This window comes from Camelus bactrianus, chromosome 21 (assembly GCF_048773025.1).
Source record: "Camelus bactrianus isolate YW-2024 breed Bactrian camel chromosome 21, ASM4877302v1, whole genome shotgun sequence".
NCBI lineage: Eukaryota > Metazoa > Chordata > Mammalia > Artiodactyla > Camelidae > Camelus > Camelus bactrianus.
Window position 1 is genome coordinate 29,039,713 of NC_133559.1, and position 27,806 is coordinate 29,067,518.

The window sequence follows — 27,806 nt, forward strand, 5'->3', positions numbered from 1 at the left end:
TCGAGCGCTCCTCCCGCGCGGACCACGGGAAGCGGAACCCAGCCGCGCGGTGCCGCTGTTTCTGGCCGGGCCGGGGACGGCGGAGCGCGGTGCACCACGGGCGCGCCGCACGGCCGGGCATGGAGGAGCGCGGCGAGCCCCAGCCCCCCGCGGGCTGCAGCCGTCCGGGCCCGGGCGGCGATCGCGGCGGCGCGGCCGGCGCCCCGTCATGGGCCCCCGAGGACGCCTGGATGGGCACGCACCCCAAGGTCAGGAGGCGCGAGAGGAGCAGGGCGCGGGGGCCGGGCCCTGGCCTGTGCGGAACGCCCGGGCCGCGCTCGCCCGAGGGCCCTGGACCCCCTGCCCGGCGGGGTCGCCGAGCTTCCCCGCCGCGAACCTCACGGAAGGGGGCCTCTTATGCACGGGCAGTATTGTCTTTCTTTGTTGAAATGAGTTGAGCTGTTGCTCTGACCTCGCCCCCCTCCTCTCTCCCTCAGGCCATTGTAACTTGGGGTGCAAAGCCTTAAACCCATCGCGTCTCAAGCCAGATAATAACTAAGTAATTTTCAAAGTGAATAATACAAATGCAGACCTGGAAAATCCAACACCCAGTATCTTTCCTTTTGAAAAGCCCACTAATATGCCAGTAATATCACAGTTTTGCTTTCTAGGGCTCGTTCTGGGGATGGTCTCATTTAATCCTCACATTAACCAAGCAAAACAGTTAGTGGGCCGTGGATAAGAGGCCGGAGTCCACCGTGATAGAGGTTTGGGCACAGTCTACTCTTGCTTCTATTTGGCAAATTGCTCCCTTGTACGAGTAATGTTCCAAGCGATGAATGGACAGTGAATGGCAATAGGGGTTTTGTAGGAATCTCAGGAACTGGATACTTTGGTCTAGTAACTTTAGTTGAACTGTAGCCTTCTGCTGGGGAGCAATATTTCATAATCATCTAAAAGCAGTCAAGAAAAGGAAAAGCGTGAAGATTTAAGTCTGAAAAGAGTTAATCCTTTTGCATCTTCTTTTGCTTGATTTTATCCTCCTGCTCTGATCCCCTCAAGGTGAGAAAGTCAGACACTAGCGTGGAGATGTTATTCAGGGCCTTAAAAAAAGTGTCTTAGCATGGAGAGGCCACACGATGATTAGGAGCATGAACTCAGTGTCAGACTGCCTGAGTTTGAATCCTGGTTCTGTCACCAGCTTTGTGATTTTTTTTTCCTCCAAGTTGTTTTATCTCATTGTTCCTCAGCTTTCTCATCTGTAAAATGGGGATAGGAAAAGGACTGACCTTATAGGGCCGTTACAAGATTGAATCAGTTAATAGTGGTAAAGCACTTGACATATAGTAAACACTACGTAAGTATTTAATAAGTGAAACACCAGTAACAGGTTTTAAAAACTTCATCTAGATTTGATGGTATGATTTAGTTTTCATGCTTACAGATTTTTTTTCTCTTTAAAGTCAGCAGCCCAATAGGCTCTAACCATCAACTTTTCTCTTTTGACTTTTCTTCTTGAAGGATCTAATTGATTTTAAAAAAAAAGAAAAGAAAAAATATTGGGTGTTTGATTTTCCAGTTCTGCATTTGTATTACTCACTTTGAAAATTACTTAGGTTCATCCAGTAACACGGTATCAACTTTATTATCTTTAAACACCACTTTCATTATATTACTCTCATGCTTAGAGAATTTCCTTCTGGGTAAAATTCAAACTTTTAGCTTGGCCATCCAGACCTTGCCACCCCAGTGGCCTTTTCTGTGTTATTTTCAAACACATTTGAGATTTAGGAGTTAACTAATAAAATCCTTCTCCTGCACCTGCACATACCTAGGAGGATGCTGATGGGAAAGTGTGATTTCAGATCTGCACCCCTGCGGGCCTGCTGATGCCTACCGCTGCATCAGCCCTGCTTACCCATCTAGTCATTGACATAGCTGCACTACCTCAGGCTTCTCCTGCAGGGGCAGGCTTCTGAAGAATGCTCATCCAATGCTGACCGACAAGTATGAAAGCAGCAGCGGCTTGCTCGGTCCTTTCTTCAAGATCCAACAATTAAAGAACTCCCTACTCTTGAACAAGAAGGTGTGGGGAGAGAGGCCAGGAGTGGTCTTCTAGCAGACTTTCTCCACAGGCAAATGAGATACCAGGGAAATAGAGGCTTACATTAACATGCTCCAACAAAAGTCCCATTAAAAAATGTCTCTACTTCTTTGCGATAAGTTCTTTCTTTATAGGCCCTTGCGTATGTGGTGCTTATTCCCACTTTTGTGTGATTGCTCACATCGTTGCTCTGCCTTCTCCATTTATGCAAATCCCACATGTCCTTCGGGGTCTAGTTTGCATCCCACCTCTGCCAAGAAACATTCACTAACCAAGCCACCTGAGTTGAGCTCCTTTGACCTGTTGTGTCATGTTGTTTTTTTTTTTAATTCCATTCATTTGATTTTTAATCACTTACTGTCATCTTTTATTATTTACTTAACAATTGCAAGTGTGCAGTGTTTGCTCTGATAATCAAAAGTTTTTTTTAGAGTCAGGGAGCAGGGCTTAATTGCCTTGTAACTCCCACTATACCTGTAAGAGAGTCTTAATATATTATGTATTTGATGAGTAGTTATTGACTGAAAGAAAATATTAAGAGATTCTTCTCTGTTTGACAATTACATTTTGATTTTCAGTATTTAGAAATGATGGAGTTAGATATAGGAGATGCCACCCAAGTTTATATAGCATTCTTGGTTTACCTGGACCTCATGGAGAGTAAGTCATTTGTTTTATTATTGTTTTGTTATTGGGGTTGGGGGGGGAGGGGATGGTGAGTTGGGTTGGGATATAGCATTTATGTATTTGCTGTTAATTTTGTCAATTTTATGATTTCTTTATTCATTTACATTGAGAATTACTGGGTAACAGAAAATACTAGAAGATAAGAGAAGACAGCTTTATAAGCAGTGTTTGCTCAGCTCAGTATTAGGTAGATGTTTGGAATTTTTATCTTTTATTTTTAATAAACATAACTGTCCATTCGATGATGCACTTTCAGGTAAAAGTTGGCATGAAGTGAACTGTGTGGGATTACCAGATCTCCAGCTCATCTGCCTTCTTGGTACTGAGATCGAAGGAGAAGGACTACAAACTGTGGTGCCTACACCCATCAATGCGTCCCTCAGCCATAACAGGTAGGCAGGTGATTTTGATCTTTGTTTAACAGGTTAGTCCCTTTCCTGAAAAAAGCACTAGGAATCATTCAATTAAAGGCAGGAATATATTTTAAAAGGAATTTGGGGTGCAGGGATCATTGCTTTCCTCTTGGTTATTTGAGGAATATGTTAAATATGAGTGGTTAAGAAGTATTTATTAAGTTAACACTTACTGTATTTTTCATGTTTGTTATGAGTTGTTTTATTTTTGATCTTTTTTAACATTTTTTATTAATTTATAATCATTTTACAATGTTGTATCAAATTCCAGTGTAGAGCACAATTTTTCAGTTATACATGAACATATATATATATTCATTGTCACATTTTTTCTCTGAGCTACCACAAGATCTTGTATATATTCCCCTGTGCTACCACAAGATCTTGTATATATTCCCCTGTGCTACACAGTATAATCTTATGTATCTATTCTACAATGACTTGGATTTCAAAATTATTTTCGATCTTTTTAACTTTATAAAAAGGTATGTAATATCTTGAGGCTGACTTTATAGACTTAATATTATATTGCTAAAGTTTACTGTGTATTTTTGGGGGTGACTGCTATATAGTGTTCTGTCGGGTGATGGTACCAGTTTTCACATCTACTCTCTTGATGTTGGAGTGTTGCTAATGTTCAACTTCAGGGGATAATTTCAAACTATTTTCCTAAGTGGTAGCCTCCGTTTACTTTCCCCTGCAATGTAAACAAGATCTTTTGGAGCTGTGTGGTTTCTGGTATTTAGTGTTGTCTGACTTTTACATTTTTGCCAGTTGAATGGGTTATCTCAAATTTCTTAATTTGCATTTCTCTGATATTGAACATTTGTTTATATATTTATTATTTCCTCTCTTGAGAAATGTCTGTTCATATCCTCTGCCTGTTGGATTGCTTGTAGTTTTCTCATTGACTTCTAGTAGTTCTTTATATATTCCTTGATAATAATCCCTTTGGTTGTGTTTCCCAACTTTAAAAATCTGTCTTCCAGGTATCTTTTGATGACTAACAGGTCTTAATTTGAGTATAGTTAGATTTACCCATTTTTATAATCAATGTCTTTGTGTCTAGTTTAAACTTTATGATCTAAAGGTCTAAAAGAAGTTCATCTATATTTTCACTGAGCTTTAAAGTTTCCTTTTTTTCCAGTGGTGTGAGAGGAAGATTAGGGACCCAGTTTCCATATGGATGACCATTCTTTCTACCTCCACTTACTGAATAGTGACCTTTCCTTATTATCTGACGTATCATCTCTGTCATTTTCCACAGCTCTGTCTATGCATTGATTCACTTCTGGGCTCTCTTTATATTCCATTGGTCAGTATATCTATGCTTGTGCCAATACCACACTTTCCTAATCACTTGCTCCTAAGAAGTCCTGGTATATGGTTAGCAGTCTCCCTTTTTGCTTTTCCTCTTTAGAAGCTGTGGCAGGCAGCCTCTAACATGGCTTCTTATAATCCAGCCTTCTGATGGTCACGCCTTCGTGTATTCCCCTGCCCTGGAATGTGGTCTGGAGCTAGTAACTTGCTTTTCACAAATAAATGTTGGCAAAAATGATGAGATGTTACCTCTAAGATGAGGTTATAAAAGGCCACGGCTTCTGTCTTGGGCTCTCTCTCTCACCTGCTCATTCTGAGGGCAGCCAGCTGCCCTGTGAATTGTCCTACAGAAAGGAGTGAAGGTAATACTGATGGAGCAACATTCTTGAGCTGTGGGGAGGGGTGGATTCAAGAGACTAGTTGAAGAGATTAATACTGAGCTGGAGGAGGAGCCCCTCAACCTCTGAGGCTGCGGGGCAGATAGAAAGGACAGTCTGCACATAACTGTCTCTGAGAGTGGGTCTAAGTAGTGAAGAGGGCAGAGCACCTGAAATTTCAGCATGAAGCACTTTGATGAATACCTGTTTTTTTCCTTATTCTCTGTGGTTAAATGCATAGTGATCTAGTGGAAAGAGCACTGTACTGAAGCCATAGACCTGGATTCTGGTCTTGGCATTGACACTTAACATGTTGTTTGATGATTGGCAACACACCTAATTTTTCTGGTTTCGCTGTATCTTTTATTGAGGGATATAGATTATCAGTAGATAATGTGTAAGTTCCCTTCCAAATCAAAGCTACCATAATTGGGTATTTTCATTGTGTGTCTTCCATAGAACTGTATGAAACTCGTTTTTAGATTTCTATTAAGTATTTTTTGTACATGTGCTTTGTTATGAGAATTGTTTGTTTGATATATCAGGCTATTCATACCCTTCTTTGAGAGGCTTCTACTGTGGGATTTTTCTGTGTGTTTGAGAATCAATACACAACAATTTTATTCATACCATTTCCAAGCCTTCCTCTGTCTAAGAGACTTCATTCATTCCTTAAATCTCTCCTTTTGTGTCTTTTAATTACTGTAACAAATACCATCCTAGTATTATTGTTGTATTATTTGCTTGGACAAGGAACTACCATTTAGAATTAACCTAAATTTAATCCTAAAAAATAAAATAGCCTATGTGAATCAAAATCATTTCAAAAGTTTAGAAGTACTATTTGTGTCCTGTTAATTTCTAGTTTTTCCCAGCTGTTTGTTATTGCTTTTCTAGCTTCTTAAGCTTGTCTTTTTCTTTAAATAGAATTAGTTGGAAGGATAACTTAGTGATCTATTTTTACACCTTTGCACTTAATAACTCAGAGGGCTTAAGTCTACATGTCTTGCTTTTATATAAATATAAATATATTATGCAGTAAAATTTAGCAAATAGCACAAATGAGCCCAAAAACAGATGAGACTTATTATGCCTTTCATGCCGTAAAATTTTCTCAACTCAAAGCATGCAAATAACCTTTAGCAAATAAAGATTTGTGTGTTTGTTTGATTTCCTTCCTGCATTTTTAACAGAAGTGACATTTTTAGGTAGAAGGCAAACTCTTATCTATTTTTACTTCCATGTGTACTTTATATGTGAAATGTTACATATCTAACAGTCATGCTGCAATTTCAGATGTTTGTGGTTAATGTAGGAATTTTCCTTCATTAGTAACACAGAGAAGAAAATTACTGACTTTGAATCTTTGGCAACCTTGTATGGGGAAGAAATTCATTAAGGCAAGTCCTAAAAGTATTTGGGTAGGAATTTATGAAGGCAGCTCACCGTAAAAAAAATACACTTTTTCTAAATTTAAGAGAGCAAACAGCTCTTACTTTGTTCAATAATAAATCGTCTACAGAGTAAATCACTCTGTGTTCACTTTTAAGTTTCATTCTTTTTGGATAATGTCGCTTAGACTTTTTATCTTTATGTAGCAAATGTTTACTGAGTGTTATGTGTCAGGAAGTGACCAAAGTGCTGGGGATACCGTGTTGAGCCAGCCTCTTTCTTTTTTGAGGTATAATTGACATACAACATTATATATTAGTTTTAAATATAATGATTTGATATTTGCATATATTTCAAAATGATCATCACATTGAGTCTAGTTAACATTCGTCACCATACATAGTTAACAGAATTTTTTTTTGTGATGAGAACGCTTAAGATCTACTTTCTTAGCCACTTTCAAATATGTGGTACAGTATTATTAACCGTAGTCACTGCTGGACGCTACGTTCCCATGACTTACGTATATTGTAGCTGGAAGTTTGTACCTTTTAACTCCTTTCACCCATTTCACCCACTCCCGACCCACTGCCTCTGGTAACCAGCAGTCTGTTCGCTGTATCTGTGAGTTTTTGTTTTTGTTTTTGTTTTTTTAAGATTCTGCATATGAGTAAGATTGTGTGGTATTTAAGACATCCTCTTGAAAGTAATGTTCTAGTACTAAATGTTGGCTTGGAAAATAAATTTTATTTCACTTTTTTGGTAATTGTTAGATGAGAGCTAGTAAAAGCAGAATTGTCCTTTGTTCAGAGATTTAATTAACTGTGTAATTGGGGACCACCTCCACTTACTTTCTTGTTAGGTAATTGAATAACAGGGGTGATGGAGTACTGATAAGTACACGAGGTTGTGTTAGGTCCCAGAAGGAGGACAGGAAAGCTTCCTGAAGGTGGTAGGAGACCATGTTTTAGTAGGATAACTCAGGTAGTTAAGCATGACTGCCTGCCTAGCATGTAGGTGCTTAATGATATCAGTTAAGGCCGCTAATGAACAAATGAACGTGTAGAACTCATGAGAGAAGAAGGGAAGGACGGGAAACAAGGGGGAGGGTCTGCCTGCGTCATGAAGACCGTCCCTGTTTTCGCTTTTTTGCTGTCACAGATTGTACTGTCGTGAGTAGCCATGGAAGTGTGTCCTTGTTCTCACGTGTGAGTTTCTCTAAGGTCAAAGCCTGGGGGTAAAATGGCTGGGCTAGGATAGACAGCATTTACACCTCTGTCTCTATTGGTTATTACTGACTTGCTCTCTAGAAGGTTATCAGTTTGTGGTCCCACTGACAATATGTAAGTTTCCATAGACTAGGAGAAGAGATTTACTGACATGTAGCTGGCAAAGATTAATTCAGAATGTATAAATAACTTCTGTGACTCAAGGCAAAAACAAACCAATTAAAAAACATGGGCAAGGAATATGAGAAGGGCAGTTCAGAGAAGAGGAACCCAGATGCTCAAATCTGTATATAATCAGGGAAATTACAAATACAAAACGTGCTTGTTCATGTCTTATCTTAGTGATGCAGAGGCTTTTCAGACCGTTTACATTGTTTTTGTTTGACAAAAAGAAGGTGTTAGTTTGGGGGGAACCTTTGAACAGAGCTACAGCTAGCTCATAAAGTACCTTTGAGTGGATTAAAAAATGATACTCCCTCTGGTCATCCAAAAAAAGTCTCTTCATCAGAATTCAAGGTTCAGCAAACAGCATAAACCAGATTTCAGATGCACTTGTAGCAGGCATCCTTGTGCAAGGCACAGTCTGTAATATACGTGATTCCCTGGCCCTGAATCACGTCTGTTGAGTCCTAGGTTTCTAGAAAGAACTCTGTAAAAATGACTGCTACGTGGATAATGTCATTGAAGGGCTTTGACCAGGGGAGTGATGCTGTGGGTTACTCCGTGTGGTCATAAGTATTTTGCATTCATATAGAATAAGTATTTCAAAGTACCTTCACAAGTATACTCTCATTTTACCACCTCTAAAATCCTTAGTGGTACAAAGGGTACTTGTTTTATCCTAGTTTGACATACGAGAAGCTTGAGATTTTATGCTCTGCTGTTTCCAAAAGACAATAAAGGATTAAATCAGTTACACCAGGATCTCATATTAAATAGCGAGGTCTCTCTGCTACTAGAGCTTTTCCTGCCTTGTTGGTGATTTGAAAGTCTTTCACTGTAAAATAAAACCAGATGCAGAAAACCACACAATGTAAATGTATAGACTGAGTTATAAGGCAATCATCTTGAACACTGGTAACCACCACTAAGTCAAGAAATAGAGCTTTTCCAGCCATCCCAGAACCCCTTCCCTGTGCCCTGTCGCAGGCATAACCTTTTCCTTCCCCACAGAAGTAACCATTACTCTTACTTTTATAATAGTAACTTCCTGTGTGTCTCTGTAGTTTAGTCATGCCCTTTTTTTTTTAAGGGAAGCCAGACTTCAGAGGTAAAACACATGTACAGTAAAAATCACTCTTTTCAGATGCACAGATCTGTCATCTATATTGTATAGATTACAGTATCTAATCTTAACGCATATGCTGATGTAACCAGTGCTGCAGTTCCTCAGAAACTTCCCTCATGCCGCTCTGTCATCAGTTCCTGTAGTTTGTCTTTTCCAGAATACCGTATAAATAGAATCATAGCCTTTTGGGTCATGCCCCATCACACAGCATCGTGGTTTGGAGAGTCTTCCATGCTGTTGCACGCATCACGAGGGTGTCCTTTTTGTCGCTGAGTAGTATTCCATTGTATGCATGTGCCACAATTTGTTTATCCAGTCATCAGTTGTTGGATATTTGGGTTGTTTCTGGTTTCTTGGCTTTTATGAATGAAACCTCTGTGAACATTCTCATATTGGTCTTTGTGTAGACATCGGCTTGCTGTTCTCTTGGGTGAATACGTAGGCATTGAATTACTCGCCCACATGGTAAATGTATTTTTAACTTTATAAGAAACTGCCGAACTATTTTTCAAAGTAGTTATGCTATTTTCTGTTCCCTCCAGCAGTGTGTGAGAGTTCTGGTTGCTCCACATCCTTAGGAACATTTTGGATTATCAGTTTAATTGTAGTGATTCAGTTAGGTTTTTAGAAGTATCTCATTGAGTAATATGCATTTTCCTAATGACTAATGCTGTTGAGCATCTTTTCATGTACTTATTTGCCACCCGTAGCTCTTCTTTGATCAAGTATCAGTTGAAATCTATTGCCTATATTGTACAGATTGTATTGTTTGTCTTCCCATGAATAAGAAGAGTTCTTTATGTGTTCTGGATACAGTTCCTTTATCAAATACCTTTTTTGAAAATATTTTCTCCCAGTCTGTGGCTTATCTTTTTGTTTCCTTAATTCCCTTAGAATGGAGGTTTTTAATTTTGATTATGTCCAATTTATCATTTTTTTCTTTTATAGTTTTAGCTTTTGTGTTCTGTGTAACAGATACTTGGTGAACCTCCAGTCATAAAATTCTCTCCCATATATATATATTTATTTTAGAACTTTCATAATCTTAGTTTTTACTTTTAGGTCTTATGATTAATTTTAAGTTGAATTTTATATATGGTTTGAGCTAAGGGTCAAGATTTTTTTTTCTTTTTTATCTTTTTGCAAATGCATGTCCAATTGTTCCAGCATCATTTATTGAAAAGATTCCATTTAATTACCATGTGAGCTCTGTTGGAAATCCGTTAATCATATGTGTGGGACTGTTTCTGGACTCTCTAGTCTGCACTGTTGATCAGTATGTCTGTCTTTATGTCAGTGCCAAACTGTCTTGATCCCTGTAGTTTTAAAGAAAAAGTTGAAATGAGGTAGCTAAGTCCTCCAGCTTTGTTCTCCTTTCAGTACTTTTTGTTTGGCTGTGCTATTGTGTGGCGTACTCGTGGTGCATTTCAGCGTTTCTCTGTCTGCTCTGTTTTCTGCAGATTGGCAGCTGGGACCAGCAGCTTGATTCGATACAATTTGATCATGTTAGTAAAGGCTATAGCTCCTAATCTATTCTTTCTTCAGGGGCACATAGTATCTGGTTGCCTCTCTATGTGGTCTCAGTGGCTGCCCATGCTGAATGCCTAGCTCTTCACGGTGCTTCTCACCTTTGTTTGTGTTGTTGTTGTTCTGAACCGTGATACTAATTCATTCTAGTCTGTTCCCTTCAACTGCAGCGTAGAAACAGTAGGGCTTCCATTGATAAGTTGTTGCCAGCACCTCCCAGGACCTGACTTCCCCCTTTGACTCTCACTCAAAAAGCACGGTAGAATGTGAGCCAATGAGAATGGTGATACATTACGGAGAATATTAATTTTATATTAAAACGCGGCCTGCCAGCCCTGATGCTTTATTGTGCACAACCCACCTGAGCACACTTCTGGCCTGTGTTGCTTAGCTGCTTGATTCTTCAACAACGCTAATGACGTTTTCATTACTAGGAAGTCTGGGTGGTGTACAAAACCTGAGAGCCCGAGGAGCGGGCACAGTTGCTGCGGGCGCAGTTGCCGGTTATTTACAAAGGGCATGTTGCGTGGAAGACACGATGGCTCTCTCCTTTGTTCAAGTCCCAAGTTTTGGAGTCTGTTGTTTGTAAAACTGGACCACACTCTTATCATTTACATAGTTCAGTACAACTTAGTTGCAAAATGTTTCCCCAGTGATAACAGTAATCGCACTGCAGCCCTTAAAGCTACCGCAGTAGCTGTCCTGCTGCTTGACTGCTGAGGGGCAGAGCTGCGAATACATTTGCATGGCTTATTCATTCCATTATTTATTTTCTGGTGTATATGTATCTGGTGACTCCTTAAAAGGTACCAATTCTAGATGACATTTCGTGTGTGTGAATTTCTAAGAATACCCAAACACTTTCTGTATCCATTTCCTGCTTACTTTCCCAGGCTTTGGACCTGGTGATTTTATGTACGTAGTTCCTGGCAAGAGTACATTGCAGAGAGAATGTGTACTTGAATAGCAGTGAGTGAATGCATTACTTTGAGCAAAGTACAACTTGTGACTAGTGTTTTCTGTAAAACATTTATACATAATATTTGTTCATAGGTGAAACACTTCAGCATTTTTTTCACGTCTCAGAGGGTCTTGTGAATACTAGTCCCTTGTGAAAATATTGATTTAATACTACTTGCTGGTCTCCAGTGGGAGAAGAGAATTGGTAAAGTGCCCATATCTGCTATCTAGTGGGGAAAGTATGCTGGTGGAGTGGCAAGTTGTTTGCACTTCTTGAAGGGAGGGACTCAGCTCCTTTTTCTCTCATCTAAAACTATTTCCTAAAGCTCATGTAAAAGAATCTTTAGCTTACATGTTAGGATACTACATTAGGTTATGTATTTGGGTGGTATATGCATCTGGAAAGGACTTCAGATTGTTTCATACTAAAGTGAATCCAAGACTCCACGCAGCAGGTTTGGTCAGTGACTCTAGAGGTTATGACTGTGGTTTCCCCAGACCCTGCAGTTGTATAAAATCATATGAATAAATTCATAGGGGTCACGGAGAGCTGGTGAATTTATTGGAACAACCAGAGGAACCCTAATGAAATCCAGGGGCTTTTATCAGAGCTAAGGTAGCAGGTGGAGTCAAGCTGGTGTTCGGATATCTTAACCAGCTTCTCTCGCGGGTGAAGCACACCACGACAAAGCTAGGACAGCAGCGTCCCGGGGCTCTGTGACAGTGTTAGTGTTCTAGGGGATTGTTTATGGGGAAATAGCGTAAGAAACTTACACGAGGACCCAGAGCACATTGTGAGGAAAAAAATTTTCTTCTATTTTTTAACTACCAATTTTTTTTTTCCTAATAGAACTTACGTCATCTTCCAATTTCAATGTCGATTTAGTTTCTTCGGTAAAATATGAGGGATGAGCTAAAAACTGAAACCTCAGTTGCCATATTTTAAGCTTGTCTGTCTTTATACATAAGTTTTTAAAAAAAAGCTGAGCAAAGTGTTTTGTGCAATTAGGAGATCCAGGGACAGTTAAGATACTGTTTTTTGAAACGCTCTATGAATCTCCTTTGTTACAAAAGATCGTAGTTGCTTACTTAGTAATACCAATGAATCATTCATCCTTTTACACCTGACTGAAGTGTAAGTGGCCCTCTTCTCTCGCTGCCAGAGCAGGATAGTGGATAGCTCAGTGAGGATGGAGCCTCTCCAGTGACCATTTTATCCCCCAACCCCACAAATTAATGGCATCTCTCTTGGTCTATGGTGATTGATAACCTCTTTAAAATGGGTACCATCAGCCAATTTATCTGAGAGATACTTTTTCTAAATGTTCTCTTTCTTAGCATCTTCCAGTCTGACTATTACTTTAGAAATACAGAAAAAGTCTTCAACATTCCATGTACCAAAGTGGTCTTCGCCACTTCAGCGGCCATAAGGCTAAAAGTCTAAGAACTTTTGTCGTTTGGTTCGATCAGACTTCTTCTGGCAAGATTCTTGTACAGTTTATGCCTTAAGAGAAGTGAAAATAATTCATTACACAGAGAAATGAGTGTCAGAGACACAGTCAGGATTTCTAGCCTGTGACGTTTTTAATTTGGTGTCTAGCTTATTGAACCGTATCAACCTGTTTCCTACAACATTGTTGTCAATGTTTTCAACATTTCGAAAGGATACATTCTCCCTTCTTCCTAACGTTGATTCAAAGGAAGTGCAGTTCTTTCTTCTCTGTCGGCGTCACTGTAGCTTTTAAATATAGTTCATAAAGACTGTAAATAGTCATTTTCTTTTTTTTAAGAGCATGATTATTTTAAAAATATTTTATTAGCTGTTTGTGTGTTACCACAGCAGTAACCCAGATAATAAAAATGGACCAGCTGTTTATTTTTAAATCCATTGTATCAGTGGCTTTATGAGGAGAAGAAAACCCGTATTTTAAAACACTGAGATGTGTAGGGAAAATTAAAATTTTATTTATTCTTATACTAAAGTAATGTTCATTAAAAAAATTATGAATGGATATAGTTATACTTTTTCTTTAAGCATGAAATATAATGAATATAAATACAGTTACAGACTATCTAGAGGCAAAGTAGGAGCACGTTTTGTTTTGTGGGAGGAGGATAAAGAAGTAGCTTGCATATTACCCCAGCGTTTTCTAGGTTGCTCATCCATTAATTAGCCACTTGTTGTGTGCTGCACTCAAGGGGCACAAAACAAAATGCTTACAGTCCAGGGCTGGGACAGGCATTTCTATCAGACGTAGTGAAGGCGAGGAGGGATGTGTCCAGGGCTCTGAGGGAGACTGCAGAGGGAGGACAAGGAACCTCGGCTGGTGCTTTAGGAGGTGGGGGAGTCTGGGAAAGCTTCCTGCAGGAGGAGTCGTTTGAAATATGTGTAGGCATTCCACGTGGAATGGGTTGGGAACGGATGTTCATGGCAGAAGTAGTAACAGGAGCAAGGTATTGAGGGCCGAAAAAGCATGACAGTTGCAAACGGTCGTTAAAACTGGGTGTTAGTAATGGCGGGGGGGGGGGTGCCTGCCTGCAGCTGGTGAGCGAGCCCTGGGTTGTGTGTGTGTGTGTGTGTGAGTGTGTGATGTGAGAGAGATGAGAATGGGAAAAGGAGGAGGAAGGGAGGAAAGGAGAGACAGAGAGAAAATATGAAAAAAGGAACCCTCCTGGGAAGTAGTAGATCAGAAGAAGCCCCGTGGGTTAAGGGCTCCCGCAGTGAAAGGAAGCTAGGTCACGAGCTGGCCACTTCAGGGTCTTTGGGAGACACTGGTATTTCCTGAAACAAAGGTGGGGTTATTACTTGGATCCAAGTATTAGGAATTGTGATGCTTGTTTTCTGTTTTCTCTAAAGATACCAGTGAAAACACGAATCTGTTATAACACGGGAAACGAACAGCTGTTGGTACAAGAGTGTAATTTAGGGATTTGCGGATATTAAGTGACTCCATCTCTTGCCATTTCATAGCTTCTTTGCTGAACCTTTTCAAGTGTCTGGCGTCTAAATGTTAAAGTGTTCCAGGGCTCAGACCTCGGGGCTTTTCTGTGCTTTGTGCTTGCTCCCAGGTGCCCTCATCTGGCTCCACAGTTGGCGCATCACGGATACGCTGATGCCTCCCAGGTCTGTGTCTCTACCTCTGCCCCCGCCACGCACCTAGGGCTCAGGGTTAACTCTACTGGACATCTCCACTGAGACCTAAAAGGCATCTCAAATTTCCACGTCCCTAAAAGAACTCTTGGTTTGCCTCGTAAACTGCTCCTTCTTCCAGGAAATAGGCAACTCTGTTCATTCTGAAGCTCAGGCCGAAAGCCTTGGAGGTCTGTGTGTGCACATATGTATGTGTACGTACATATGTATGTAATTTATTTTTTAAAACAATTTTAGCTTTACAGGAAAGTTGAACAGACAGTGCCGAGGTTTCCCATATAAGCTTTAGTTCAGCACAGTAGTTATTGGTGGTTATTACTGTCCTGCCTCAGGATGGTACATTTGTAACAGTTACTGAACCAAGACTGATACATTATTATTAACTAAAGTTCATAGTTTACATTGTAATGGAGTCACTCTTTTTAGTGTGCAGTTCTATTGATTTTGACAAATGTTTAATGTCATGTATCCACCATTACATACCGTATAATTTTACTGCCCTAAAAATCCCCTGTGCTTCATATATCCATCCTTTTGCCCCTACCCTGAGCCGCTGGGAGTCATTAAACTTTTACTTTCTCTATAGTTTTGCCTTTTCCAGAACTTTTGTGTAGTTGAAATCATACAGTATGTAGCCCTTTCCAACTGACTTCTTTCACATAGCAGCCTGTCGCCGTGGCACTGTTAGTTTTTTGAGTTTTAGCTCCTGTAATTCATGCATAGTAGTGCCTCATTGTTTTTTTTTTTTAATTTGAAATTTCCTAATGACGTGATGTTGAGCATCTTTTCATAGATTTGTGTGCCATCTGTGTATCTTCTTTGGTGAGGTGTCTGTTCAGATCCTTCACCCTTTTTGTTTTTATTTAGGCTTTTTGTTTTCTTTTTGTTGCATTTTAAGAGTTCATTGTATATTTTGGATACAAGTCCTTTATCAGATATTTGTTTTACAAACATTTCCTCCCTGCCAGTGATTTGTCTTTCCATTCTTTTAATAGTGTCTTTTGCAGAACAGAATTTTTTAATTTTAATAGAGTCCAACTTAACGATTATTTCTTTCATGGATCATGCTTTTGGTTTTATATCTAAAGGCTCATCACCAAACCCAGTCAACCTAAATTTTCTCCTGTGCCGTCTTCTAAAAGTTTCATAGTTTTGTGTTTTACATTTAGGTCTATGTTCCATTTTGAATTAATTTTTATGAAAGGTGTTAAGATGTGTGTCTAGATTCTTTTTTTTTTTTTTTTTTTGCATGTTGATGTCTAGTTGTCCAGCACCATTTGTTGACAAGATTATTCAAAAGCAAGACTGGATTGCTTTTCCTCCTTAGTCAGAGATCAGTTGACTGTATCTATGTGGGTCAGTTCTGGGCTCTCTATTCTAGTTCATTACCCTATTTATCTGTTTCATCCCCAATACCACATGACCTTAATTAGTGCAGCGTCATAGGAAGTCTGGAAGGCAGGTGACGTCAGCCCTCTCACATTGTTCTTCTGGTATCGTGTTGACTTGTCGAGGTCTTTTGCCTTTCCATATAAACCTTAGAACCAGTTTGTCAACATCCACAAAATAGCTTGCTAGGGTTTCGATTGGGATTGTGTTTAATTTATAGATCACATTGGGAAGAATTGACATCTTAACAATATTGATTCTTCCCATCCAGGAATATAAACTATTTCTCCATTTATTTAGATCTCTTATAATTTCTCTTATCAGAGTTTTATAGTTTTCCTTACATAGATCCTGTATATATTTTTCTTAGGTTTGTATCTTAAGTATTTCACTTTTTGGGGTCTTTTTTAGCTTTCTTTTATCGAGTTATAGTCATTTTACAATGTTGTGTCAAATTCCAGTGTAGTGCACAATTTTTCAATTACACATGAACATACAGGATTTCACTTTTTCAATACTAATGTAAATGGTGTGGTTTTTATTTGAAATTCCAGTTGTTCATTGCTGGTGTACAGGAAAGCAATTAACTTTTGTACATTAACTTTGTGTCCCATAACCTTGCCCTATCTCTTACTAGATTTTGTCCACCTGGTTCTCAGACTCCCAGATTAATTTAACAAATTCTGTCAGTTCTCCCCTAAAAGTATATCTAAAATCTGACCGTTTCTCACCACTTCTGCTATACTGCATCACTCTGGTATAAGCTGTCATCTCATCCACTGTACAATGTGGCCCTCCTTTATAACACTTACCACATTTATTGCTACTCAACATATTACATATTTTTTTTGTTGTGTTTTTTTGCTGTCGTCCTTCCCCACTTCCTCCATGGAAGCAGGAAGTTTGTTCTTTTCGTTGCTGTCTCCCCAGCGCCTAGCCTGGTACCTGGTATTTTGTGTTAAATAGGCATTTGTTGGGTAAGTGAATGACTTTTCTTAGACTGCTCAGTTCCTGCAGCAGTGACTTGCTAAATAATATCTTAAAGAACATAAGGATATGCTACAAGCAACCATACAAGAGTTTCTTAAAAAAATTAGAATGTCTGCAGAATGCATCTGCCTTCAGGCTTTGTCTGTTACTCGCCACATGTGACACTGTAACTATAACTGTGTGCATCTGAAGATAGAGAATAATCGTAAATCTGAGAGCCACTCTACCAACGCGATGGGTAGTCTCCTTACCTTTTAGTTAAATTCCTTTTTATCTGTATCTTGCCCCCCGACCCCTCTTCCCCTTCAATCCTTCTTTTCCTTAGCGTCTTGGGGGAAGGACTTGTATTAATGGTCGAGTAAAGGGTTAACAGAACTGAGTTCCTTTTTCGAAACGTTTTTAAAGATACTCTTAGTTATGAGATTAAAGATACTCCATTATTATTTCCCTATGATTAAAAAAATTTCCTCTCCCCAAAAGTATGTTCTTTATTGCAAATCCATTTAATGGCCATTATTTTATTGGAGGCCTGAAGCCTCGTAACTAGTAAAATGACATCTGTCATCTGGCTCCCCAGCGTGTCAGGACTTGTGCCCTCACACGACCTCTGTTGGAAATCCGTTGCTGGTGAAACCCCCAATTCTGGCAGCTTCTTTCAATTGACATAGCATTTTTTTTTCTTACCCTGAAAAAACAACCTTGCAGTTTATTTTAGCAGAATGGCTTCCCACTCGGTGAATAACCACACAGGCACTTAATTGTTCAATAAACCCCCCTGGGATTTTTAACTGTCTTGATTTTTTTTTTTTTTCAGCAGGAAGGCATTGGCATGATTCCCAAGGAGGTGGTCTGTTATTCCTGAAACTTTCCTCAGGGTTGAGCCTGTGGATGAATAAGGCACCTTGGGCACCAATTTAGTTTTGCATTGTGTTTCAGAGTTGCATTACGGTGTGTCGTCTCAATATATCATAATGAGGCAAATCAGGGAGTTAATGTCTTTCACTGATGAAGCTACAGCGTGGTTCAGTTTGGCCACATTGAAGAGGGCAGAAGGAGATAATTGCTTTCTGTGGGTCGAAACTAATAATAATTTTAACCCATGATGCATTCTATTTCGACAACATTTGAAGTTAAAATTAATGTTGTCTTGACCTTTCTTGTCCTTTGTGCGAATCTCCAGAGATTGCTGAGTCCTTATGGTGGGACTGTTACCAAAAGAGGAATGCTGGGATTCTTGGAAGCACTTAAATAGCTCGGAGGAAGGGCAGCGGCCAGATAGTATTACCTGTGTGTCTGCCTCAGGCTCGTTTTCACGGTAGCTCTGTTAAACTTCAGAGCGACTCTGTTTTCAGTATGCTGGGTTCCTCTCTGAACAGTTGTAAACGTCAGCTCTGTTACTGTTGATCAACAGCTATGACTATTACTGATTTAGCTCTTTCTTTAGGTGGGCTTTTCCCCTTGTAATATGACGAACTCAAGAACCTGAAATTCTTACTATTCACACAAAGGTTATGTTTCACACAGGTGAATTTCTATCAAATATGAATTATAAAGGGTCTTGTTATCTGAATTATTGTTTTAGATTTGTGTGTGGCAACATCCCTACAATATCTTTCCAAAGAACTGAGCTTTTTAAAAAATATGCATATAAGGAACCTTTGTCCTGTGGTTTCTGAACTAAGACTTCAGACCGGAAGCTCGTTAGAGGCTGCCTCTGTAGTGTTTTAGTGGCGCTTCACTGTTCGAAGCATCTTTACAGTCATGTGTGGTTTTTAAAGTAGAACTTTGGAACTTTTGTTGTGACGTTGAGAAAGTGCGATCTGTTGACTTAAAGGCAAAGTAAACATTTTTAGGAGTTTATTAGTATCCTATAAAGGAAATAAACAAGACAGACCTCAAACAGGGAAAGATCGTGGCATTACTTTAAACGTATGCTAGAACTAAACTAGAGGAGATCTTGAAGAGGAATCTTTCGAAGACTTCCCAAGTGTGCTTTGAGTAACAGAGCCAGTGAGTGATTTCACTCTGTTATTCCTGAGCATGTTCATTGGTAATTTCCCCCCGCACACTACCAAGGAGGGTAAACAGAGTGCTGAGACGGGAACTTCCACTTCATTTTGGACAGTGATTTCCCTCAGCTCTGAAGACAATACCCCCTTTACAGCTCTGAGCTAATTTTCAAATGTTAGTGTTTCCCACATGGGTGTTTTGAGTAAGTCTGAAAATGTTTTGCTATTTATATCGAAGGACTCTGGAAACAAATATGAATGAGATGGAAATTTTTACCCTAAATTTCAGTATATGGGTCAGAGTACCCACACAGTTTACGTTAGGGAAAAACCGTACATGTGGCTACACACAGATACGTGTGTATGTTTCTGATTTAAATAATATCACATCTTGAGAGAAGGAAAATATGTAAAAGTTGTCTTAATAGGTTTTCGCCCGCTTCCATCTGAGCCCCATCTTTGTCATACTCTGCCAGTAAGGGAAATTTAAAGAAACTTACTTCTAAGTTGTCTGTTGCAGTGGCTTCAGAGTGTTACTTTCTATCAGTGCTGTGTAATGAGGTTTCTGATTAATACACGTGGTTGCTTCATCTAAATATCTCTTTCTAAAGTGGATCTCTTCTATGAATAGTAAGCTAGCTAATTGCCTTGCAGTTTAACATCGGTGGTAATTATTTTTTAAGGGGAAGGTGGTGATACAACATATGCCCCAGTTTGTAAGGTGGCAACGCTGGTAGAGATACTATATAGAAAGACTGTATTCAGTGACCGCTTGCCAGCTTGCAGAGCCTTGTCATGTATGCCACCTCATTGATGCTTACCGCGATCATCCTGTGGACGTAGAGGGGTACAGTTTTCAGATTATAGCCCCATCTATTGAAAAGTCTTTCTCCATCGATTGCCTTTGTACCTTTGTCAGAAATCAACTGACCAGACTTACAGCATATTATGAAGTAATACATATGACAGTATTACACGGAGGATGGGGCTTTATAGAAGCAACGGAGTGACATCAGAGAGTAACTTGAAGAAATGAATAGTACCAGAAACATTAAATATGTAGGTTAATATATTTTTTATCCTTCTTAACATTTTAGAAAGACATGGCATTGTATAAAGCAATGCTATAACACTGTATTGAGTTTATAATATATAGATATTATGTATCTATATATATATATGACAATAATAGCACAAAGTGGGGAGAAAGGAATAAAACTCTATTGGAGCAGTTTCTGTGTTTTTTAGAATTGGACTAGTGTTAATCTGAGGTCAGTTGTAATAAATTAAGATGCATATAGTGATTTCTAGAACCTTCACTAAGAAACTGAAAAAAATACAGTTGACCCTTGAACAATGAGGGGGTCAGGAGTGGCAACCCTCTGCACAGCTGCAAACCCACGTGTGCCTTTGCAGTTAGCCCTCTGTATCTGCAGCTCCACGTCTGCAGAGCCAACCAGCCAGGGATCATGTACTGCTGTAGAACTTATCTATTGAAAAAATATCTACATATCAGTGTACATGCACAGTTCAAACCCATGCTGTTCAGTGGTCAGAAGCCACAAAGAAATTAAAATGGTGCACTAGAAAATATCTATGTAATACAAAAGAAGGTGGTAAACAAGGAGCAGAGGTATAAAAAAAAGACATGTGCTGTATAGAAAGCAAATGGGGAAGTGTCAGGTGTAAATCCAGCAATATCAATATTAATTTTAAATGTGAATGGATTCAACACTCCAGTCAAAGGACAGAAATTAAAAGACTGGATATAAAAACAAGATCCAGCTATGTGCTCTTTGTAAGATTGGCACTTCACAATCAGAGACGCCAGCTTTGGAAGAACCCCAGCTGTCTCCTCTACCCTCTGAATGTATCCCCTCTGTTCCATGCGTTGAAACCCCGAGCTCTGATCGTATTAGGAGGTGGGACCTTTGGAGATGCTTAAGCCACGATGGAGCCGCCCTCGTAAATGGCATTAGTGCCTTAAAAAGAGACTTCGCAGAGAGCCCCTGCCCCTCTCACCACGTGAGGACACGGTGAGAAGGTGCTGGCTGTGAGCAGGGAGGAGGACCTGCGCCAGAATGAGGCCGTGCTGGTGCCTTGATCTTGGACTTTCCAGCCTCCAGCACCCTGAGGAATACATCTCTGTTGTTTATACGCTGCCCAGTCTGGCATTTTGTTGTAGCAGCCCGAACAGACTAAGGCACGCACCGTTCTCTCCTTCCTTTCCTTCTGTGATTCTGCTTACACGGACATCACACGTATGTTAAACTGATTCTGCACCAAAGGCCTCTGACGTTTGTTTTTTTAATTTTTCTTTTTGTACTTCAGTTAAGTTTCTTGTGACTTATTTTAAAGTTCACTAAATCCTTGCTTGGGCTCCACCTAACCCACAATTAAGCCTAGTCAGTACCTTTAAAAACGTGTTTTGATTCTAGACTTTTGTTTAGAATTTACATTTTTTTGCTTAAAGTTTTCATTTTGTCACCCATTTGTCTGTGTTTTTTTTTCTCAATACTGTAACATTTATTATAGTTATTTTAGAGTCTTTATTAATTCCAACATCTAAGGTTTTCAACAACCTTAGTTTTCTGAAGGTCTTCTTATGTTGGCTTTAGCTCTCGATTCCTGGATACACTTCCCTCCTTCTTCACCCAGCTTAGAGTTTTCACTGGAGGCTGGACACTGTGTGTGAAGAACAGACTGATGCTGATGCTCTGTCCCCCCCGCCAGGGATCTCGTCCTTCCCTCTGTCTGGCAAGTAGAGCCAGGGTCTCACTTGGTCAGTGTAATCAGAAGTCAGGAGGAGTCGTGGCCGAGGTGCAACGTTAGTTACCTCGGATCTGGTTTCAGATGTCTTGAGGATGGGAGCAGGGCTCCCTCTTCGGCAGGGCTTTGTGATCAGAGCTCGCTTGCCATTTTGCGTCCCTTCCCCAGCTTCCCATGCTGTTGCTTAAACATAGCAAAAGTCCTGTGAGGGAGAATTGGTGAACCGGAGGGACTGGTGTCCCTCTGGATTCCAGTCCCCACACCGGTTCACGTGTGGCCCTTACAAGCAGCGCTGTTCATTCCTGGTCCCAGTGGAGCTGCTGGCTCACCCCTCCAGCCCCTGTGCCCAGACTTAACAGCTGGCCTTATGGAAGGAAGTGGCTATCTGGTGCTCTCTGCTTTACCCAGGAAGGGCTCTTTTCTTACTGAGATTTAGTTCCTTTGAACTTCTTTGTGTTTACCTGTCTTTTATGGCATTGAAGAAAAATGGCATGTTTTAAAGCCCTTGTCATAGAAATGGTGGCTGTGAGGTCTTCTACATCCTGATTAGAAATGGAACCTTCTGCTGCTCTGACTTTTGAATGAATAATATTGAAAAAAAACCACTGCTTTGTGATCATGTCTTATGATTCTTACCTTTGCCCTTGTCATAGTGTAGCGGTGGGGGCCAGCAAACGTTTTCTTAAAGGGCCAGCTGGTAAATATTTTGGGCTTTGTGGACAGAGTGGCAAAATTGAGGCTTTTTTGTAGGCACTAATATATGACTATTCAAAATGTACCATTTAAAGACATAAAAGCCATTCTTAGCTCACGGGCCATAAAAAAACAGGTGACCGTAGTTCACCACGCACTGGTGGAGCGACAAATGACAAAAAATAATTTGAATTTTTTGATGAACAAAAAGCAAACAAATACAAGATACTTTTAAGAAATTAAATTCTAGAGGGTTCTTTGTTGCACCATCTACCAGATTTACCCACAGTAAGTACCAAAAATGATGATCCTGAGCTGTCAAGACAACTCTAAGTTTTGTTTAGTGTCATAGAATTGAATAATAAATTTTAGGAAAATGTTTGTCAGAAATATTTTTTTTAAGTTTATATAGCTGAAGAGTTGGTTATAGTCATGTGGAAACCTTCATTTAAAAAGCCTCATTCATTCCACTGGAGTAATTCTACTATATATTGAGCATTAACAAAGTTTTTTAAAAAAGCTATAAGCCTCAAAATGGGTACATGAGTAGAAAACAGACACTTAGATGTATAAATACAAAGTAGTGATTACAGTAATGTAGCTTTGCCCAGGGCGCCTCTGGAGGATTGGGGAAAGGTGACAGGGAAGACTTCAGAGAGAAGGTGATGCTTTGCTGACTCCTGAAAAGGAATTGAGATTTTGCCAGGTAGACATTTTATTCATCCAGTATTGCCATATTGTTGGATAAACTCTTTCACAGTCACTTTAGAAATAGTCTGACTATGAGGAAACAAACTTAGAAACTCATTCTCTCCTTAGACGGTTACATGCCTCTGTAAATATAAATGGTAGGTGGTAGATAAACAGCCTTTTGTGACTGTTTTAACAAACCAGTTATCACTCCAACATTATGCAGTGATTAAATAATAACTTAGCAAGAGCAATTTGATTTCAGCCTTTCGAGAAGTTTATTGCTGTTTTAAATCACTCTGTAGCACAATGGTGTTAAAAAATAAAATACAGATAAGAATCACTGTAAAAATCTCATCTCTACTGCAGATTTAAAAAGAAGCATTGTAGTTGTTGTAGTGAGAGTATTTCAAAGCAGAGAGTTTTCTTTTTAGGTACTTTGTAAATTCAATAGCTAACAGAATGGGAGAAGAATGACCATAGGAATTTTTGCTTTGGGATGGGAGTAGAACTTTAAGGGGACAAATTGGACTTTTGCTAAAGAGAATATAGTGTTGAGTTATTTATGTATTCAGTGGTAGCATGTTAATATGCTAGTAAATCATTTTCCAATTCATGGGAAGTTGGTTAGCTTAATGAAAAAAACAAACTGATCATTTTTTATTTGCCTTTTTGAGAAAGCTCCTCTGGAAGTCACATTTTACTGAATTATTAAACACAGGCTTTATTGAGTAGGTAATAAGGATTTTTAATTTGTGGTAAACAAAGGTTAATAGTGCTTTGAAGAGCTAGACATTAGGTATAGTAGATTATTTTCCATAGCAAGCAAACTGAAATCCTTTCTAACATTGATGCTTGATATGTAATTTTTTTTAGTCTTTCTCTATATTTTTCTTTTAGCTTTTAAGTGTCAGAATACATATTGAGAATTACAAAAATATCTACATTCATATCTAATAATTCTGATACTTGGAAAGACCCAACAGAATTATTTAAAAGCAAACAACTACCTGCAGAAAGATGCTCATCCCAGCTTATCTTTATCAGCACCCTCCTTCCCACAGAAACCTGAAAGAGCTTGACAGCAATAGGGGGATGACTGGGTAAATTGTGAGTCAGTGGAATAGTATATAGCCATTTAAAGTAGTAATTATGAACACCATGTTGAAAGATGGGGAAATGTTTGTTATAGTCTGTTTTTTAAAAAACAAACCTGAATACCAAATTGTTCCACTGTAAGACACCAAGTTGGAAAATTGGGAAATGAATAATCAGGATCTTGAACTAATTTTGATGCACTAAACACTCTTAAGGTCCCATTCTGTAGGTTTCTAAATACAGTTTTGATTCTCTCAGAGATGATGATCAGGAGAGATGGGCGAATACAAGAGAGAAGGGCTGAAAGTCAGTGCATAGCCCTTACTTTGAGGATTCTCTGTGTGAGAAGACAGCTTTGAATGTTTATGTTTGACCTTTCAGACATTTCCTAAGTGAGCATTCTGGACATAATGTTATCGCCTACCTCTTCTCCAAGATTTCACGGGATGTCATCTTATTATCAAGTGAGTGATTGTGAATCCTAAATGTATTGTGACTTTATTTTCAGGATAAGGGAGATCTTGAAGGCGGCTCGGAAACTGCAGGGTGATCCAGATTCCCCGATGTCTTTCACTTTGGCCATAGTGGAGTCCGATTCCACCATCGTCTATTATAAACTTACTGATGGATTTATGCTGCCAGATCCTCAGGTCAGTTTTGAGGCAACTATCAGTAAACAGTTAAGAAAAAAAAAAAGGAAAATTATAACATGATTTTAGGTGTGAATCAAGCCATTCATAGACCTACTTATTGCTTCTTTTGTAATATGAAAATTCAAGAAAATGACTTGATTTTTCGTACCTCAGAAAACTGGCTATGTTCTGTTCAGAGTAACAGGTTCCTAGCTGTTTTCGCAAAAGTGACTTGATTTTCTTACTCTATGGAAAATTTATAGTTTCCCAGAGCTCTTCATGAAGCCAGGATGCATTTAATTATTTGATGAGTAACTGGGGTGGAATATAAAGGCTTATAATAGTTTTAACCAAAAGAACACTCCTTTAGGAAGTGTTAAATTGGGTGACATTTTGACTGGAACATTTCAATAAATAAATGTATATGATTTCTTTACATACTTTGTTGGCGTAATTGGGATAATCACATTAAATATTCTAGTTTTGATTTTAAATTACATTGTCTATTGGGGAAAATGTCCATCCTGATTTTTTTTTTTTATGTTGCAGAATATTTCCCTTAGGAGATGACATCTACACTTCCTGGTGCTTACTCTGTTCACACAAGATTGGATTGAGACCCAGCAGCCTGGTTCACCTTCTGGCGCAGAGATGGTCAGGGTTGACTTAGCTGGTCCCATTCCATAAGTTTTCTTTTTGGGGCATAAGTCTCTCCCAGATAGAAGAATTTATTTTGTTCAAAATAGAGGGTAGTTGCTTTCTTACTTATCTTAAGAACTCTCTTATCTGGAGACCGTTTAGTTATAGTTGTGTACAAGTGTATGCCGAGGATGTGCCCAGAAAGGTGGAACACGTGTGTCTTCTGTCATCGCTACCACTGCCAGCTCGTCCCCTCCCTCAGCCTCCCAGTGCCTTTTCATCACTATAGCTAGCCTGGAATAGCATTCTATATACTCGGTGACACCTGGAGAGTTTAGTCTGTTTCTTCATCCCCAAAAGAAAGTAAGGGTTTTCTTTTGATTGGTATTCATGTTGCAATGACTGTTACTTCCCTCTTAGGTTGACTTTAAATCAGAACTAAAAATATGCTCACCCAGGGTATAAAATTACATGTCCAGAATAATAGGGACCAGAGAAGTTCCACCTGCAGGAGTCCTGGGCCTCTCTTTCCCACGTTTATTACCACCTCCCACCCCTTACTGTGTCATAGCTAGAATATTTCAAGAGGGATAGTAGGGGATAGTGTCAACCTTAGAAACATCTTTATGAACTAGACCCAGTTTTTCTACTTTTGTTAATACCTCCCAATTAAGTTGCCTAAAGTATAAAAAATTATATGCACAAAGGTGTTTCAGGTGGCATTTTGGGACATGAAATAGCTCAAATTATAAACCACTTAAAAGTTTAAGGCCAGGGTCAACAAACTTTTTCTGGAAAGGACCGGAAAGGAAATATTAGGCTTTTCAGGCCATATAGGCTCTCTCACAACTTCTCAATTCTGCTGTTTGTTGGGCAAAAATAAATGGACAATATGTAAGGGAATGGGCATGGCTGTGTTCCAATAAAACTTTATTTACAAATGCAGGGCCATAGGTTGCCAACCCTGGTCTGGGGAAATAGTCAATAAACATACATAGCTAATGAATGGTACATTATGTACCCATTAAAAATTAGTAATGAATGTAATGAAACACATGAGAAAATATTAGTGAAAAAAAAAAAAAACAAGGTACAAAAGTGTATGAATGGGTATGGCCAAGGCTATAAATAACACACCAAGTTCAAAAAGATGAGAAAATAAGTTACTAACTGTGGTTATAATAGAATGGCAGGGTGGTGAATGGATGACTTTGTCTTTTTCAGTATTTCAGTTTTTCTTTATTTGTATTACTTTTATAAGAAAAATGTTCTAAAATAAAGGCATCCTGAAATCTGTATTAGTTGTCACTTAGCAACCTGAAATAGCACGCATTCAGTATCTCAGAGTCGGGTCTTTGTTGAGGCTGCAATCAAGGTGTGGGCCGGAGCTGCGCTCTCATCTTCACTGGGGACGGGTCTGCTTCCTCACTCATGTGCTTGATGGCAGCCTTCTGTCCTCTGTGGGCTCTTGGACTGAGGGCCTCAGTTCAGTGGGCTGTTGGCAAGGGGCCACCCTCTTTGCCACCTGGGCCTTGCCAGCACAACTAGTTTTTTTCCTCAAAGCCAGCAAGGGAGTCTCAGCAAAGTGGACCTCATAATCTTAGTAATGTAGCCATGTGTCCTGTTACCTTTGCCATATTCTGTTGGTTGGAAGCAAGTCATGGCTAATTACTCTAGAAAATAATAACAAGAATGGAAAAGTGGCCAAAAGTAGGAAAATTATGAAGTAGTATAAACATCATTCTTTATCTGTAGTGGTTCCTGACCCCTTTCCTCTGATGTTATTTGAATTTCACTTTTCTTCTTGAGAGAAGGTTTACCATCTCCTTCGGACTCCCTCTGCTTTCCCAGTCGGCCTGGCGGTGTGCCAACTCAACAGTGTGTGTTTCTGTGGCCCCAGCTGGCAATCTGCAGATCTCAGGATCCTGAAACAGTTTATGGTCCGTTCTTAGGGTCTCTGCTATTTGATTCCTTTTGAGGCTTTTCATTACGGTGCTCGAAAGACAGTCTGCATTTTCAAAATGGAGCATAAGGCTTAGTGAACGTTAGGTACGTGTGTCAGATCTGGTGACTGGTGGGCCCCCCATGTAACTACAGGGCCGGGGGCGTCTGGGGGTGGCCTGTGAAAGGAGCCTCCTCACAGGGATCTGTAAAGCTTGGTCTCAGTCTCACTGTATGTCCTGGGGTGTTTGTTCTTTTTCAGAATATTCCCTGTGTACTTGACTAAAATTGTTCTGTCCAAGGCCAGTCAGATACCTGCTAATGTGAATAATGGTCCAGAGCAGTTTGGAAATGGAGACGACCCCGCTCTGTCAGTCTCATTTTAGTGAAAAACTAGGTAAAGTGGTTTCTTTTACATGATCAAGTAACTTTGTAATTAATTGCACTGACTTCTGTCTCTCTCGTTAGACTGTGGGCTCCTTAAGGACAGAACAAGGAACCAGGGCTTTTATTTTTTAATTTGTCTCAT

The 27,806-nt window shown here is 39.5% G+C and overlaps 1 protein-coding gene across 1 annotated transcript; it reads left to right on the forward strand.

Moving 5' to 3' along the window:
* The first annotated feature begins 58 nt into the window (after positions 1–58).
* On the forward strand, positions 59–27,084 carry TSEN15 (tRNA splicing endonuclease subunit 15). The gene is made up of 5 exons (XM_074349941.1): positions 59–248; positions 2,662–2,743; positions 3,027–3,162; positions 24,574–24,715; positions 25,247–27,084. Exons 1-5 carry the CDS (start codon positions 120–122, stop codon positions 25,265–25,267), a joined length of 510 nt encoding a protein of 169 aa, XP_074206042.1. The 5' UTR covers positions 59–119; the 3' UTR covers positions 25,268–27,084.
* Positions 27,085–27,806: the final 722 nt, after the last annotated feature.